The sequence below is a fragment of the Diplotaxodon limnothrissa genome, linkage group LG5 (assembly GCF_057381915.1).
Source record: "Diplotaxodon limnothrissa isolate DT_005_m linkage group LG5, D_limnothrissa_male_GT1.1, whole genome shotgun sequence".
Taxonomy (NCBI): Eukaryota; Metazoa; Chordata; class Actinopteri; order Cichliformes; family Cichlidae; genus Diplotaxodon; species Diplotaxodon limnothrissa.
Window position 1 is genome coordinate 28948977 of NC_140600.1, and position 16138 is coordinate 28965114.

The 16138-nt window shown below is 40.5% G+C and overlaps 1 protein-coding gene across 3 annotated transcripts in view; it reads right to left on the reverse strand.

The window, feature by feature from the left end:
- grip2b (glutamate receptor interacting protein 2b) overlaps positions 1-16138 on the reverse strand; it is a 280202-nt gene that overhangs the window by 174259 nt on the left and 89805 nt on the right. For 2 of the 3 annotated variants that reach the window (XM_085354482.1, XM_085354481.1), the window contains exon 1: positions 2353-2509. The exons of the other annotated variant lie outside the window; for it this stretch is intronic. In XM_085354482.1, the coding sequence (XP_085210608.1) occupies positions 2353-2509 (157 nt within the window). Of the gene's footprint in view, positions 1-2352; positions 2510-16138 lie in introns of those variants that run through there. 3 annotated transcript variants of the gene reach the window in all.

A 16138-nucleotide genomic window follows, 5' to 3' on the forward strand; every position in this document is an offset into this window, starting at 1 on the left:
TAACTATATATTTATCCATGTGCTTAACCCTAACTAACATAAGTTGGAATATTTTTAATTAAAAACTCTTTCTAAATACTTGACTTCAAATGTATTTGAAAACTGTGTAACAACCTGCATTTTGATAAAGATCCCTTTTAAATATCAACAACAGCAAGTTTACCTCAAATTTAAAAGGAACAGCTTTGTATCACATTTCTGTCTTTTGCTGCTTTACTCTATAAAGCTGTATAAATCAGTATAATAACTACTCGTTCTGTGACAGTTGATCACATGTCAGGCATATTTACACGTGTTTTTCGAATATACCTTCATGATGCTGTTTCTTCTTGGATTAATAGTGTATATATCATTTATTAATGCAATTTGCACTACTCTCTTATTTATCAGTCTTATTTTTGCTTAGTTTTTTTTTCTTTTCTTTGTTGTTTTTGTATTACTGTTGTATACATACATTTTCTCCCAGTATAACTCCTGTGGCACTTTAACTTTGTTAAATGTTTGTTGTTTATTGTAGACTGTACTATTTTTATTTTGCATATATCCCAAGTATCTATCTATTTGTCTATCTATCTTTGAGTCACGATATAGACCAGCTTATTGAGCTTATTTGAACAGATTGTGTGTAAAGCTTTAATGGACCTTTTAACCAATCTTTTTGTTCACATTTTATCAGGGTATTTTTTAGTGGTTGGCAATCAGCCAGTGTGGTTTACAAGCAGTAATAAACAGCTGGACAATTTTTTGGTTTGCTGGCTGAGGACGGGTACAACAGGGATTGAAGAACACTCAGTGGGATTGAAAGCACACAAGGGAATTTAAATGCAAAAAAGGGCACATACCAATTTCTCGTTGGAGGACGGAAATTTCTGTTATACATCATTATTATTGGTGAAGCAATCCCTTCATCAGACCCACTTGTTTGCAATTCATACTAGGCATACTAAACATTTCATTGTTCTCCTGTTGCTGTAAGATGTGATGAAAGTATTCAGCAAATGGAGTATGCTGTCTGAAAGAAGAAGAAAACATAATCTACTGCGCTAGAACAGAGGGGGATGTTTGCCTTGATATTCCCGAGTTCTCTCTTGTTTTGAAAGTGACCTTTCTCAGCCTGCAGTGTAATGTTTGGTTCTCTGATGGTCGTTTGATGGCGTTTGAAGTCAGGCTGCTGTAGTATCTGCTGAGTGATTAGACATATTGTTCTGAGAAGGGATATGTGAGGCTCAAGAAGAAAATATGCACACTCATATTTTCCCTCTCTGACACATCTTAAACCGCTTAGGCTTTTTCTCTATATTGACTTTTGCCTACCGCACTCATTTTCCCTCTTGTTAATGTTTGTTTACAATCAAAGCAAGAAAAAAACATCCCAAAATTGCATTAAAAAGAGAACCCTCTGTGAAACTCTCTACAAAGTCTTTGAAGAACATGAGGTAGACAACAAGCTGTAGCATCACCACTAGCCAGCTCAGAGCTAATTAAACAGTAGCAGTAACTCATTAACTGAATGGAGTAGCAGACAACACTGGAAAACAGAGTCACAAAAACAAGACGAAGAGTCCAACATCTCTGGAGAAGAAAAATAACTCAAACATTTCGGCACTTCCTTTCAGTTATAGAGGAACTACTGATCCAACACTATATTAGAAGAAAGGGTTTCCAACCGCGGATACAGAAACAAGTTTACTGTTCAAATGCAATGCACAGGTCAAACTTGTGAAAGGGAAATTGTTTGCCTTTAAAACATATCCTTTTACTGCTGAAAGTCCAACAAAACAAGAAAACACAGTCAGAAAACGTTCTTTTCTTTTTTGTTAACATGTTGCTATCAGAGTTTTAACCTCTGCATCACTAAAATACACTGTTACAGTCATTATTCAGACGAGTGCAGAAACCAATTAAGGTAATCTGACCATTTTTTTCCTTCTAGTACAGATGCTGCTTTTCATTTTTTACTCAGAAATGAAAACATCTCTCCTTTACCAAACACTTCAGACCAACACACAGATACACACACTGGTGTCTGCAAATCACTATGTTTCACATCAGTGTTGCAATCTGCCAGCCACAGCAGCTGCATCGAGGAAACACTTGATATTATATATATTCTGACATGCCAGCCAGAGAGCTCACAAATATGCTCTGCTGTTATCTAATAAGAAAGGCAGCCAACCCATACGTTGTAAACAAAGCCACTAGTACAGAGAGAAACAATGCAGACATTTCTGTGAAACACACTAGCACTATATCACTCACATCACTCTTCAACAACATCAAACTTTGCGCGTATGCGCACACACACACACACAAACACATATACACACACAACTTTGAGATGCAGCTTCTCACCGCTAATGCAGAGGCTGAAACGACAGAGTTCATCACACAGGGTATCTGGGCTCTCCAGCTCTCCTGGTCCTCCTGCCCTTCCTCCCCCTCCTTCCCTCCTTTTCTTCCTTGGTGACATCCTCTTCACCATCTTCATCACTCGCTCTACTTTGTCCATCCTGGATAGCCGAGTTTCACCTGTCAGCTCCGGATGCAATCTTCCCTCGTCTCTGTTTTTGCTTCTTTTTTCTTTTAACTTCTTTGTAACTGTTTATCCGGAATGCTTATAAGTTTCAGCACTCTATGTACTAGTTTCTTCTTTCTCCCCTCCCTTGCCTCTCTATAACACTGTTACTCCTTTGCTTTTCGGAAATAACCTCCTCTTCTTCCGCCCTCTTCTACCAACCTCAATTTTTTTTCTCCCTTTCCAGCGTAGCACCTAATTACCCAGGTTTAGTTTCAGAAACACCTCAGCCATCCTGTTTTCCTTGTCTTTCTTGCCCTTCTCTTCCTTTTTCCTGCTCTTTCTTCCCCCTTGTTCAGCTCACGGAAAATCTGCACGAAACGGCGAGAGAAGTGAGACACTGAGGGAAAAGAGAGTAGAGGGAGAAAGGGAGAGGCTGCACCCCCACCCTGCTTTCTTATACACTCACTCTCCATCTATCTCCACCCCAGCCCACCTCCCTACCGCACCACCCCCACATCCAACCTCCAAAACTCTCAGCTGGTGCTTTGCTTTGCCTATCTTTTCCCAAAAGGGGGGAAAAAGCAACATGAAAAAGACCCAGCATGGTGCTAGTTTTTTGTCTTTCTGCAGTTTTATGCTTTGTTATGTCTCTCTCTCTCTCTCACTCTCTTGCTTGCTCTCGCACCCAGTTTTTCATTCTGTCAGTAAGCACGTACACAATCACACACACAATCACAGGAATTATTGGTAACTTCTTCAATCAAACGATGTCTCTGCCGCATGATTTCCTTCCTTCTCCTCTCTTATACATTTACCCCATCCTTCCTTTTTTGGTTTATCCCTGTATGGCGTTATCTGTACCTCCATCTTTGATTCTGTCTTTCATATCCTCCTATCCATCCATACCTCCCACTCCACCAGCCTCCTTGACAACACTTTTTCCTCTCATTTCCCTCTCTAAACACCTACATCTAATCTGACCCTCTTAGTGTCTCTTACTATTCTTGTCTTTCTCTCTGTCATCACCCAGCCACTTCTTTTTTCCCCCTTCTGTCCCTCCGTCCCTCTGCTTCTTCTCATCTACTCTTTAATCTCTGTTTCGTGTCCTTCCATAATAAGCTCATTATCTCCTCTGGAGAAGAGGTCAAACGCACATACAGTATGCACACTCTGGTACAATTTTTTTATTAGGCAGGAAAACATTGTGGACGCTTCTGCTTAGCTGCTGAATACACAAAATTACTCATGGCCACACACAAAGAAGTATATAACCTATACTATACACATTCAGCCTTGGAGTCACTCACTCACACACACACAGACATATTGCAGAAGTCAGAGAGTGAACTCCACATAGCTTTAATGAAAACTCACTCCAGGGGTTTTAGACATGCTTTTTGATCACAAGCTCAAGACCATCTGTACATGTGGTTTGATCCTGCAGTAAAGTTTGCACTCTTTGAAAAATGTGACACTCAATTTTAAATACACGTAGACATTGAGGGCTAGCAGGAGGGACTATGCGCTTACCTGCTGCTCTCTGGCAGGTAGCTCCAAGCCCTCCTGGGTTTTAAATGCACCTTAGAACACACATGCATCAACATTACAATGAGCGGGTGGAGGGAGGTTCGGAGTCTTCTCTCACCCCCGTTCTCTGCGACCTGCTGGAGCAGGGGGGCTAGGACTAGGAGGAGTTGGCCGTCCGACTGCGGTCTGGAGTGTGGAGCCTTCCTGCTGCTGCGGAGTCGGGGCGGTCTGCCTCCCCCCACCGCAGGGAAAAGGGAAACACCACCTGGGTCTGGGTGCAGTTCCCCCCTCCAGGGGCGGGGGCACCTAGACCCGGTTTGTAGAGTACGCTTGGGGAGTATGATCGTGTGTACAGCGTCTCTTTATGTCTGTCTCCACGTTGGTTGAGTGTGGAGTAAGTGCATATGAGAGCATGAGGGTGGGAATGGATGTTTGTATCTGTGTGTGCCTGTATGTCTGTGTCTATATGTCAGGTTGGGTGTCAGGCGCCACCTCTCTGGGGACATCTCAGGCCCTCCAAGGTTTGGAGGCCTATCTCCCCCTACCACCACTTCCCCTGCCGGTGGCGGACCCCCTCAGACATCGGTGCGTTGGTGGTTCTTTGTGTCCGGGGATGGGCGTCCGGGTACACACCGGCTCACTCCTTGGCGGCCGCTTATCGGGGCCTGGAGCCTGGGGCTCGCTCGGGCCACTTCGGAGGTGGGGTGCCCCCGGCCTCTCGGCCTGGGGCTCGGTCACTCAGGCGCAGCTGGCTGCCGGCGGAGCTCACGGGCGCGTCACTGCAACTCCCCCTGGCTTCTGCTCCGCGGCTGCTGAGTGAGCCCTCATCTGGGACTCTCCTCAGCTCTTTCCGGGACAGTGGCGCAGCTGCCCCTCTGTTGGTCTTCCTTGGTCTCTTGTGTTCTGGGGGCCTCTGGATGTCTGGAGTTTTGATCTCCTCCACACCTGCTTCATGCCCTGGAGGACGGGGCTGTGGCCCCCCCACACCCTCTAGCAGATTATTACATGAAGGAACCTTTTAAAAAAACAAAAAACAAGCGCGTCCATGCTCACAGGTGTACACACGGGTGATCACACCCACAAACTACACCCTTTTTGGCTCCTACCTCAAAGCACACTGTGTTCTGTTGATCTTATGTGCTGCACAATAATGTTTAATATTTAGTATTTACTGTCATATTCCCATATATCATTGTGATGTTGTTTATTCTATTACTCTTGTTCTCTTCTGCTTGTTTTCTTTTTTCTTTCTCAGCAGGTGATCCAGGTGATTGATATATGCATTTTTTTTCTCTGCCCGTTCTGTTGGTTTTTGTCTTTTGCCCTTCTCCCCCGTCCCTCTTCTCAGCTGTTTCTCTTTCCCTCTTTCTTTCTCCCCTTCTTTCCCCCAGTCAAGTCTGTCCCGTATTCAGTAAGTGAAAATAAAATAAACAATAAAAGGTGAATCAAATGGACCATTACGGCAAGGCTGGGATGGTCAGTTTGGTAAAGTAAATCCGTTGGGCATCTTTCTTTGCCTTTAGACAACAATTCTGAGGGCAAAAGAGCCAAACGGGACAGGCCAAAAAAAAAGAAAAAAAAAAAAGAAAAAAAAAAAAATGTGACACCTGATGAAATTGATTGTTTCCAGGAAATTAAAAAGTCACTCAGTGAAGATTATTCAGGGTTCTGAATGTCACAAACCAGCTGCTTCTGCAAGAGCACCACTTCAGAGTACACTTTCATCGGTGGAGTTTTACAGTTAATTGAAGAAAATCAATCCAGAGGTTATTGATAGAGTAACTTTAATGGTAGTTTATAAGAAGCCATATTTTTTTCTGTTATCCTATGTCAACTGTAGTCATCTGTTGACCTGCAAGATTAATTCCATAACTTGTGTAAACTCTGTTTATTCTTTTTGGTTTTATTGAAACCCTCTTAAAGGAATATTTTATTTCACAGCCCTTTAAGAGGATTGTACTGTGAAAAGTATCACACACTCTCTATAATAGGATGTTTCTGTGGTGTAAACAGAGTGACAGTGTGTGAACAAACTCATTAGGTAAGGATCATTTGGAAGAATTGAAGATGATTTATTGAGATAGAGAATTCAGTTAAGCTATCTAATGATTATACTCCGATGACCAATCATAGCGGAACAGAATCCCAGCAGTGATATGAATTAGCATGACGATGAAGATGGAGGCTTGGATGGGGATGAGGCCTCAATCTCGCTAAATGCAAGTTTGACAAGGCAACAGTCCCGTACCTATGTAAGCAGGTTGGTTTTGGACAGGTCCGCCCGGTGGAGGCGAAAATTGCTGCAATCCTAAACTATCCGACTCCAACCACCAGGCGGGAACTGAAGCGGTTCCTAGGTATGACCGGATATTAACGGTGTTTCTGTAAAAACTTCTCCTTTAACCAGGCCATGTAGGTACCAAAGGTACCCTTTGAATGGTGTGCCAGCATGCGATTGACTCAGCAAAATCAAAAAACAGATTCTGAAAGGCAGAGCACTCAGATTTAAAGCATGCAAAACCAAGGCTAATTGGGTCAAACAAGGCAGGCAAGAAAATGACTGGAGTAGAGCAATGATCTCAACATTGAGTTTGACAGCATGGGGAAATGGAAGAGATGTAGACTAGCAGCTGAATACCCAGGAAAGCAGCTGAGTGATTACAACTCTTACTTATTGATCTTAGACATGAGCCTCATAATTAAGGGTAGATACCTAAAATGCTAAGCACTATTGACCTATTGTCATATACAGTGTTACAGCTGTGTCAGAGAGGATGATATATGAGATGAGCTTTGAGACAAGACTTGGATGTGACTAAGCCTTTAACCCTTGTCTAAGTGCTGAGTTTATTATTTCAAGTCTCAGAATAGACCATTTACTGCTGTCCATATGGCAACTAGTTCTCATCACCAGTGATGATCTAGTCAACATTTTGCCCATATCACAGTAACGCTATAGAAACAGGTGGTAAAGATGATAACAATCCCCAGTGTGATCTATGAAAATACATACACATTTTGATAAACAATGTTGCATTATTTCGATTAAATTTATATTCAGATTATCTCATTATTGTCACGATCCTGGGTCTTATGACCGAGTGTTTTGAGTTTAGTTTATTTGGATGTTTATATGATTAAGCTCATGAGTTTTTCTAGTTCTTTGTTATTAGATTCCCCTTGTGTCTTCCAACCCCTGTTAAGTCTCCCTTGCCCTTCATGTGTTTCATGTCTGTTATGTTAAGTTCATGTAGTCATGCCTGCGTTTCATTATGTTTCCTATTTTATTTTCTAAGAGGTTCTGTGTTTTGTTTTAATCTTTCCCTGTGGCGTTGTTATGTCCACGTTGTGTCTACTGTGCCTTTCTGTCCCATGTTTCAGGTCCCTATGTTCTGTCTTCTGAGTTGCTGTTAAGTTTGCATGTCTAGAGTTCAGTCAGTGTGTTTCCTGTTTTACTTTGAAGGTCCGTGTCTCATGTCAGCGTTTCTAGTTTTGCTTCCCTTGTCTCGTCCAGCCTGATTACTCCCAGCTGTGCTCTCCTTCTGTGTCTCATTCCCTCGTTATCCCTCTGTGTATTTAAGCCCTGTGTTTCTCTTTGTCAGTGTTGTAGTCTCCCTCATGGCTGTGTTTCGATGTGTGTTAGTTATCCACGGCCCAGTTTAGTTTAGTTTTCCATGCCATTATGCAATAAAGCAGCTTTTTGAGTTTAATTTTGTTGTCGTGAGCTTTGCGTGTGGGTCCTTCTCCTGCCTGTACACAACCGAAACATGACAATTATGTGACATGTAATCTGAATAGGATAGATAGAAACATTAAATCGCTGAATGTTGAGAATAAATTTACTGTATGGTTAGTCTTAGCTATGGTTCATTTTATTGACTTCAGCTGGTATCAGTCAGCTCTTCCTTGAAGTCCAGTCTCTTATCAAAAAAACAGCTTTAATATGTTTTAAGTTCTTAAAATAAACTGAAGGAAAGCTGAAGTCCAGCAGAGTCTGAAAAAGGAGGTCATTTGCAGACTGGCAGCCATTCTGTGCAGTGAAAGGACTGACTTCAGAGCTCACATTAACAACTTTTAAAGTATTATAGACTCTACAGGAGACAGGAATAGCCTCAATTCAGTATTTGGCTTTCTCACCAGGTTCCAGGACCTAAAAGGTGATTCATTTTGACTACTGCAGTACATTAGCAGAAAATTAAGGTGGAAATGAAGCACTTTGGATGTCAGTGGGACATTTCACGTGTTATTCATCGTTTTGTTTTGTTTCTTCTTTTTGAGAATAATATGTTTCATTGGCAGTAAACATTAAATGTGAAACAGTACTGCACAATGCATTTAAAATCATTTAAAATATCATTCAGTTGCCTACAGTTTTAATCAATTATATCAACAGTAGCTGTGCATTACTTGTTTGTTTTTTTTAACACAACTGACCATATTGACCATACCTGTCCACTGAACTCCAGACATTTTTTTCCAGCTTTGTGTTGAGCACTTTCCTTCATAAGTAACCCGCTGAATGATTTTATTCACTTAAACTTCAAAAACCAATGTAAGATCTACAGATATATTGTAGAATGCAGATAGCTAAATCCCCAAAGTGCAGAAAATCTCAGAACCACAGCAGCAGCACAGACCAGCTGATCTCTTAGCTGATCCATAAAGAAAACAAGACCATCAGCGCTCATAGTACAAAACCATTTTTGGAGGGATTTTGAGGTGAGTCATTTTCCCAGGCTGTAACACCATGCTGGATCATAGGGTTCCACCACCTGCCAAATCCCACTGATTTTAATGAGTCAAATCAAGGTGTTTGTCACTGGAAAATATTAACATACAGTTTAACCTCAGGTACAGCATCTTCATTGGATTGCAGTAGGTTCATTTCATACAAAGATTCTTAAGTTCCACACCCATCCAAAATATTTTAGATTAGTAAATTTAAAAAAAATCTCTCTGCACTTTAAATAAAGGGCTAATGAATAAAAAAAAATAAATTATGATTTAACTGATTTTTCATGCAGAAACTTATCAAAGTCTGTGACCTTTAAAACGACATACCGTATGAAACACTAACTAAATTGACAGAACAATGCAGGTATAATGGATTTTCCTGCTCATCTCTTTCAGTTGGTCCTCACAAGAGGAGAGGACCACAAAAAGACATCCTCAGCGCTCACATACAAACACTCACGGGCTATACAAACTTTCTCTTGTGAATTTGCTGAGAGTGGTTTAAAGGGATGCTTTCCTTGTGCTAGGAGAGTGTTTGAAGTTTCATAACAAAGCATGTGCAGTTTGTGAGTATGTGTGTGTACGAGAGGTTGTGTGGTTGTGTGGGTGTGGTAATGTACCGTCATCGGTACTCCACATGAACTGGTTATGAAACTATCTCATCATGTGGGGGTGTGAATTAATCACTTCAGCTTGCAGTGACTTACACTTTGCACATACATACATATACATGGTCACACAGCCCATAATGTACACTTTCTCTACACAATGTACACAAATCCCTAATGGTGTACAGATACTAGCTGGTGGTATTAATAAAAAAAACTTGCAAACTAAAATAACCAGTGTAGTTCTATGATCACATTCATGAATAAAAGTAATGATGCGTACACTAATAAAAAAAAAAAGGAAAGAAAGAAAGAAAAGAAAGCAACACAAAATGTGCAACACAAAAAAATAAAGAGAAAATCTGATTTCAGGCTCACCAAAAATTCAGCCAAATCCCTGGAGATGATGTTTGATGGTTACACAGTGTTCAGACACATCTCTTTGACTCATCTCTGAAAAAGTCAGCTCACATTTTGAGGATAATGTAAAGCTTTTGTTCTAACTAGTGCAGTCACTTTTTTATGTATTAGGAATTCATAGCATCTGTAACTTAAAAAACTTGAAAAAAAATATTCACAAGTGTAATGATTTCTAATGGGACACCTGATTAACTGTGATTCTGAACATTTCATATTTTCGATTGCATATTCACTTTGCATTTGGTGCAGAGCACTTGGTTGTGACACCCAGGGAACAAGTCATCAAAACAGCCTTGTGTCATGTTGGCAAACCAGAAAAAAGCTCATGACCTATTTTCTAGTTCAACTCTGCTCTAAATTCACTAAAACTTTTTCAGTCTTTTCCTTGGATGGTGGATTGACTGACTGGATGATTAAACACTGACAGGCTATTTGGCCAGGAGAGAACAATGCCAATTGGTCTTGCCTACTTGTCTCACAACACAAGGACACTCAAAAAATGCAAGAGTCAGTCCTCCAAGAGTTGAATTAGGTCAGAAAAAGTAACTTCAAACAATTGTAGCAACTCAGATATCTCATATGCAAGCATTTGGGGGTATAAAGAGATAAATTAGGACAATTAATAGCCAGCAGTTTCTTCATGTTTAAGCAGCTAAGCAGAAGTAACTGAGGCACAGTTCAAATGAAGTGAAATTAAAAAGGATTCCACACTCATAAATATGCTGAGGAGTAAATTTTAGTTAATCCAGAGAAATATAACAAAACCAGTCATCAAAATGTTACAAAGTATTTTCAGTACCAATGGATCAAACAATCTCCGCACTAATACCATAATATATAAGATAGCTTAAATATCTATTAAGTTACAGTAAGTTTAGTGTAATGCTTATTGCTTAACACACTTTTCTAATTCAAGAAACCACAATAGTCAGTGTGATGTAATTGTTCTTTTTTTGATGTCTTTGTCTCTGAGACAGAGAGATGAGATAAGGAGTCACCAACTGCACTATGACAGCCGTGAATGTTTTCAGCTTTGGCTGAGAATCAGTGAGAATTAAGTAATTGACGCTGGGCCTCCATGTGGGGCTGATATATGTTGATGTGTTTTTTTCCATGAATGTTTCCTGGCTGCCTACTGAGCTGATGTGTAAAATGGACAAAGAAGCCAATCATAAACCTCTCCTTAAATTCTCTCAAGCGGACTGTCAACAGTAGCTTAAGCAGATATTGTCGTGTTGGTGTTGTTCCTGGATCAATAAAACTAATGTTGGTCCAGAATCAACACTGCAAGTGACCAATGACATTGTAGAGATGGCATAGTTTTGTAAGGTGGAAACACACCACACTCGAAACCGTAATTCTAACCCTGACTCCCCCTTTTTGCTACTTTTTTCTTGAATGGACATCAGCGGGTTTTTCCCGACTCACAAAGTTATGACATCGTAACAATGTGACTGGTCAGATGCAATGTTGGTCCTGGACAAACATTAATACGTTGATCCAGGAACATCACCAACATGAGGATATCAGATAGCATGTCAACAGTATATGGGTGTAAATAATACTGATGGCTATTTGACAATCCCTGAGTGGTAGCCTTCTGAAACACCTTTAAAACAAAGAAAAATAAATTAAATAAATACATCCGTAAGCAGGGCAGGAATCCATTGTCACAGAAGGAGCAGGTGTGGAGGCAGTGACACAGACATGTTACACCCAAAATCAGTGATGTTGTTACAAATAGTGTGGCCCATTGGTCCATAACTAATCTACCCTTTATGTCAGTGCCAGAGGCAAGGGCATGCTAGTATAAGACAATGTGGATTCAGACATTTGAATTTTAGAGGAACAGCTGGAGCATATGTGGGTAGAGCTGATGTATGCCCTTTGGGTTGTGATGTGATTTGGGCTGTAATGATTGATTCTTCCCTTCAGGAGGGGAAAGAAGAGCAGAAGACATTTATGTAGAGGGAAGAAGTGTAACCAAATTCCAGTGGAGTAAGCTCCTAAGACTGAGGTATATCTGAGGATAACACCTTTTTGGGTGTTAGTCTCTCCAGGTGGCACAGGCTACTTAAGAGGGGGAGAATAAGATTTGCCAAGTGTGTATATTTACTATTTGTTTCTGGGGTTGTGCTGAAGCTGGAGATGTTTTTGAAAATAGCGAATTCAGCAGGGTTTGACTGAAGAGTGGGTTTGATGACAGAGAGAATGAGGGCCTGAGCTGTTAGTTGTGGCCGTACATTGCTGGAAGCTGCCATGAAAGATGGAGAAAAAGGGTTTGAGTTAGTGGCATTTACAACTCGGTGCAACCCGGTGCTGCCGATAGGAGCAGGAGGAGAAATGCTGTGAGCTGGAGGGCCCAGCAGCAACTGAAGCTTGCTGAAGAAAAAAAGTAAAACAATGAGAAGGAATACTGAGAGATCCTGGAAGCATCTGGTAGTTGGTGTTTAAAATGTGTGAAAGCTGGAATGAGGAAAGGTAGTGCACATCCTGCTGCCAGGAATGTTAGAGGAAGAATGCCGATAAAGGGGGACAGGGGACAGAGGACAGAGAACGTGACACCCCATGCCAGGAAAATTTGAAGCAGAAAAATGAAAGGGGGAATAGAGGGCAGAGAAGCTGGGATGGTAGTGCCAGGGATGTTTGACAAAAAGAGCTGGAAAAGGATGAATGAAATGAATATATATACACACATATATATAGAGAGAGGTAGTTAGGTAACATTATTATGTAAAACATCTTCAGCTGTTCACCCTCTACACCACAGACTTCAGCCACTGCACAGAGACCTGCCATCTTCAGAAGTTTTCTGATGACTCTGCGGTGGTTGGATGCATCAGCAGGGATGATGAGACAGAGTACCGGGCTGTGGTCGACTCCTTTGTCACGTGGTGTGAGCAGAATCATCTGCAGCTCAACGTGGCAAAGACCAAGGAACTGATCGTGGACTTCAGGAAGACCAGGAAACACTTGACCCCTGTTTCAATCCAGGGGGTCAGTGTTGACATTGTGGAGGACTATAAATACCTTGGAGTACACATTGACAATAAACTGGACTGGGCTAAAAACACCACAGCACTTTACAGGAAGGGCCAGAGTCGTCTCTATTTTTTGAGGCGACTGAGGTCCTTCAACATCTGCCAGAAAATGCTGAGGATTTTCTATGAGTCTGTTGTGGCCAGTGCGATCCTCTATGCTGTTGCATGCTGGGGGAGCAGGCTGAGGGTCGCAGATGCCAACAGACTCAATAAACTGATCCGTAAGGCCAGCAATGTTGTGGGGATGGAGCTGGACTCCCTCAAGGTGGTGTCGGAGAGGCGGATGCTGTCCAAGATAAAGACAATGTTGGATAACACCTCCCACCCACTCCATGACATGTTGGTCAGTCACAGGAGCTCGTTCAGTGAGAGACTGAGATTACCGAAAAGCACCACTGAACGACACAGGAAATCATTCCTGCCTGTGGCCATCTCCCTGTACAACGCATCCACTTAACACACTGTTTGCTGCTACAACTACACATGTTTCTTTTCCAAATATTTATTTATAAGTGACTTATGTATGTATGTATGATGTATGTATATATATGTATATATTGTACTATTCTTAGTTAGCGTATTGTCTGTCTTGTCTTAATGTTGGTTTAAAATGGAGCACTGTAACAAAAAAGCTCATGACCTATCACTACATAAGTGCCAACAAAAGGCTTACTTTTGTCTCATTAAGGTTCATTGTATCCAAATTACTGTCTCTTGTCTATCAGTCTCTCCCACTCCTTTCCATGACTTGTGCTTTCCTGCCACATTGTCAAACAATATTGTGAGCCTAACAAGTAAGATCGAGCGAAGGTGCTTAATTATAATCTACTTCAAATGGATTTAAAAGATGGAGCGACAGGCTAACATGTTTCTTGACACCTTGGACAAATGTGCATGACATTTCCCGAGGCAGATTTATGCATGATACAAAAAGGAAAGTCTGTGGAACTAATTAATGTCAAACATCTTATTTTCTGTGATTATTTTGACATTGGCTTTGTGAATAGCTTGAGTTCTTTCTAGTTCTTTCTTTGTCAAACAGTACTTGGATGGTGGCATAAATTTACAAAGCTGGGCAGACTTTGTTTGTCCCAAGGGAAGGAAACCAATGTTGTTGCCTGACCTTAATGTATCCTTTTCTTCAATAGGAAAGGGTATAACTGCAAGTTTGTGGAATAAAATTGTGGAGATTTAGACTTAAATATTCTTTTAATTTTTTATATATTTTTTAAGATTGAAAGTGTTAGTTCAATTTTATTAATAATCTCAGTTGGTCAAAATTTCCTTAGTGATGAACTTAATATATCTATGTATATGTATTTGTCATGGAAACTTTCTGATCCACTGTGACACTTGTGCATTTTCTCTGAGCAATATATTTTGCCTTTGTCTCAGTTGTCTTTGGTAAGAAAGGAAGTCATTGGTTGAATGCGCCATAAATTGTTTTATATCCAATCTCCAGTATAGACTGAAGTAAAACTTCTGAGACTCTTGACAAATACATAGAGTTGTAATTCTACACGTGTCTGTTTTATAGCATTTGCAGCACTGATAAGTCAAGTCAGAGCTGAGGTGACTTGTGCAAGAGTCTACCTCTGCACTGCATCACGATTAGTCACAGATACACATGACCACACATTTCACTACAGGTATTTTTTCACAAAGAGAGGAACTGAGTTAAAGAGAGAGATGGTGGGAATTTAAAATGAGTTGGAAGAGGAATAGGAAAGTAAAGAAGGTAGAACGAGGGAGGGAAAAACAGGGAAGGAGAACAAATTATCGAGAACTGCAGTGCAAACACTTTCTCTCCATTGCACATTTAAGTCTTCTTGGTTTGCATACACAAACACATACAGCATGGGGAATATTTCCTTGGAAATTTTTTGAAGATCTTCTGGCTCCAAGAAAATGAACATACTCACAAACACAAGCGCACACACACACACACACACACACACACACAAGTTCACACACACACAGACTGTAAAACATTGTGAACGTACAAACAAGGCCATGTTCCAGAAATGTCTGTTTGCTCCTGTTTTCAGTTTGACTGACAAACCTCTTTTTTAGGGATTCGATTTTTAAAAAAAAGAAAAAGATGGAAAACAGATTCTAAGAAACAATGTTGAAAAATAGATGATGAGGAGAAGGTCGGGGTAATACATTTTCGTATACAGTTTTAATATGGCATGCAGAGACCCATTGGTACTGTATTGAAGCAATATAAAAAAGCTGTACAAACATGTCTGAAGGAGACCATATCCTGCTATGTGCTTCATGAGCAAAGTTCTAGTGTGTTGCGACAGAGAACAAGCATGCACCTTAACAAGACTTGATCATCCTAATCTAATTTCATGTTAAAGTCTGTCAATCTAGTTTCTGTTAAAGTTTTTAATTTTCATTTTGTAGCCTTACCCAAACTAATAAAGTTTGCAACTTTGAAAAATAACCTAACATTCTTATCATCTTCTTAATGAGACCTTAGTAGTCATAGTTATTGCCACACTTTAATAGCAATTTCAAACATGTATAGCTATATTATTGACTGATATTACTGAGGTTTTTTCATTGGTTGTTTTGTCAAGATATTATCCAGCTATCAGTTGCCACATTGTGGTATCTTTTCATAACTAAACCAGCTTCTTACTCGGTCTAATAAAAAAGACATGATTGTCATTCCCATTAAACCAACTGTACCAGTAAAGTCACTGTCCTACTGCAACATTGCTCCATTAAAATGCAAACCAGACGGTATCACAAGAATGGAGTGCTCCTTCTCCTTCACTTGCTCAAAGTAGCATTTTAAAGTGTTTCAAGAGTCATGCACTACCCACTTAGACCTTGAGTTCAGACCTTCACTCTAGCTATAATTTGATGCTGAGAGTCCCTCTTTGCTTAGAATACCAATTTGACTTCTGACATTTTCACATTCTTCAGATGTCATGTTTCTAACTTTGAAAGTGCTGCTTAGAAAACAATGTTCTACTGGAAACTTCAGCCACAGTCATATTTATAACTAGTGAATCATGGCAGCAGTTTGCTTTACTTGAACAAGTCTCCCTAGCCAGAGTTCTCAAAGAACAACTTTCAGGCTGTCATTGGCCTGGAGGTTATATTTTCTGCTGCCTCAAAGTAAAGAAAAGAATGCACTATTGAATGCACAATTTATGTCACACTATGTTATTGTGTGAGACCAAGAGAACGTTTCCATTAAATTTTTGCCCTTCTTTTCACATCACACAAAACTTTTTAAACATTAATAAATACAGCCGGCGTAAAGAGAACTA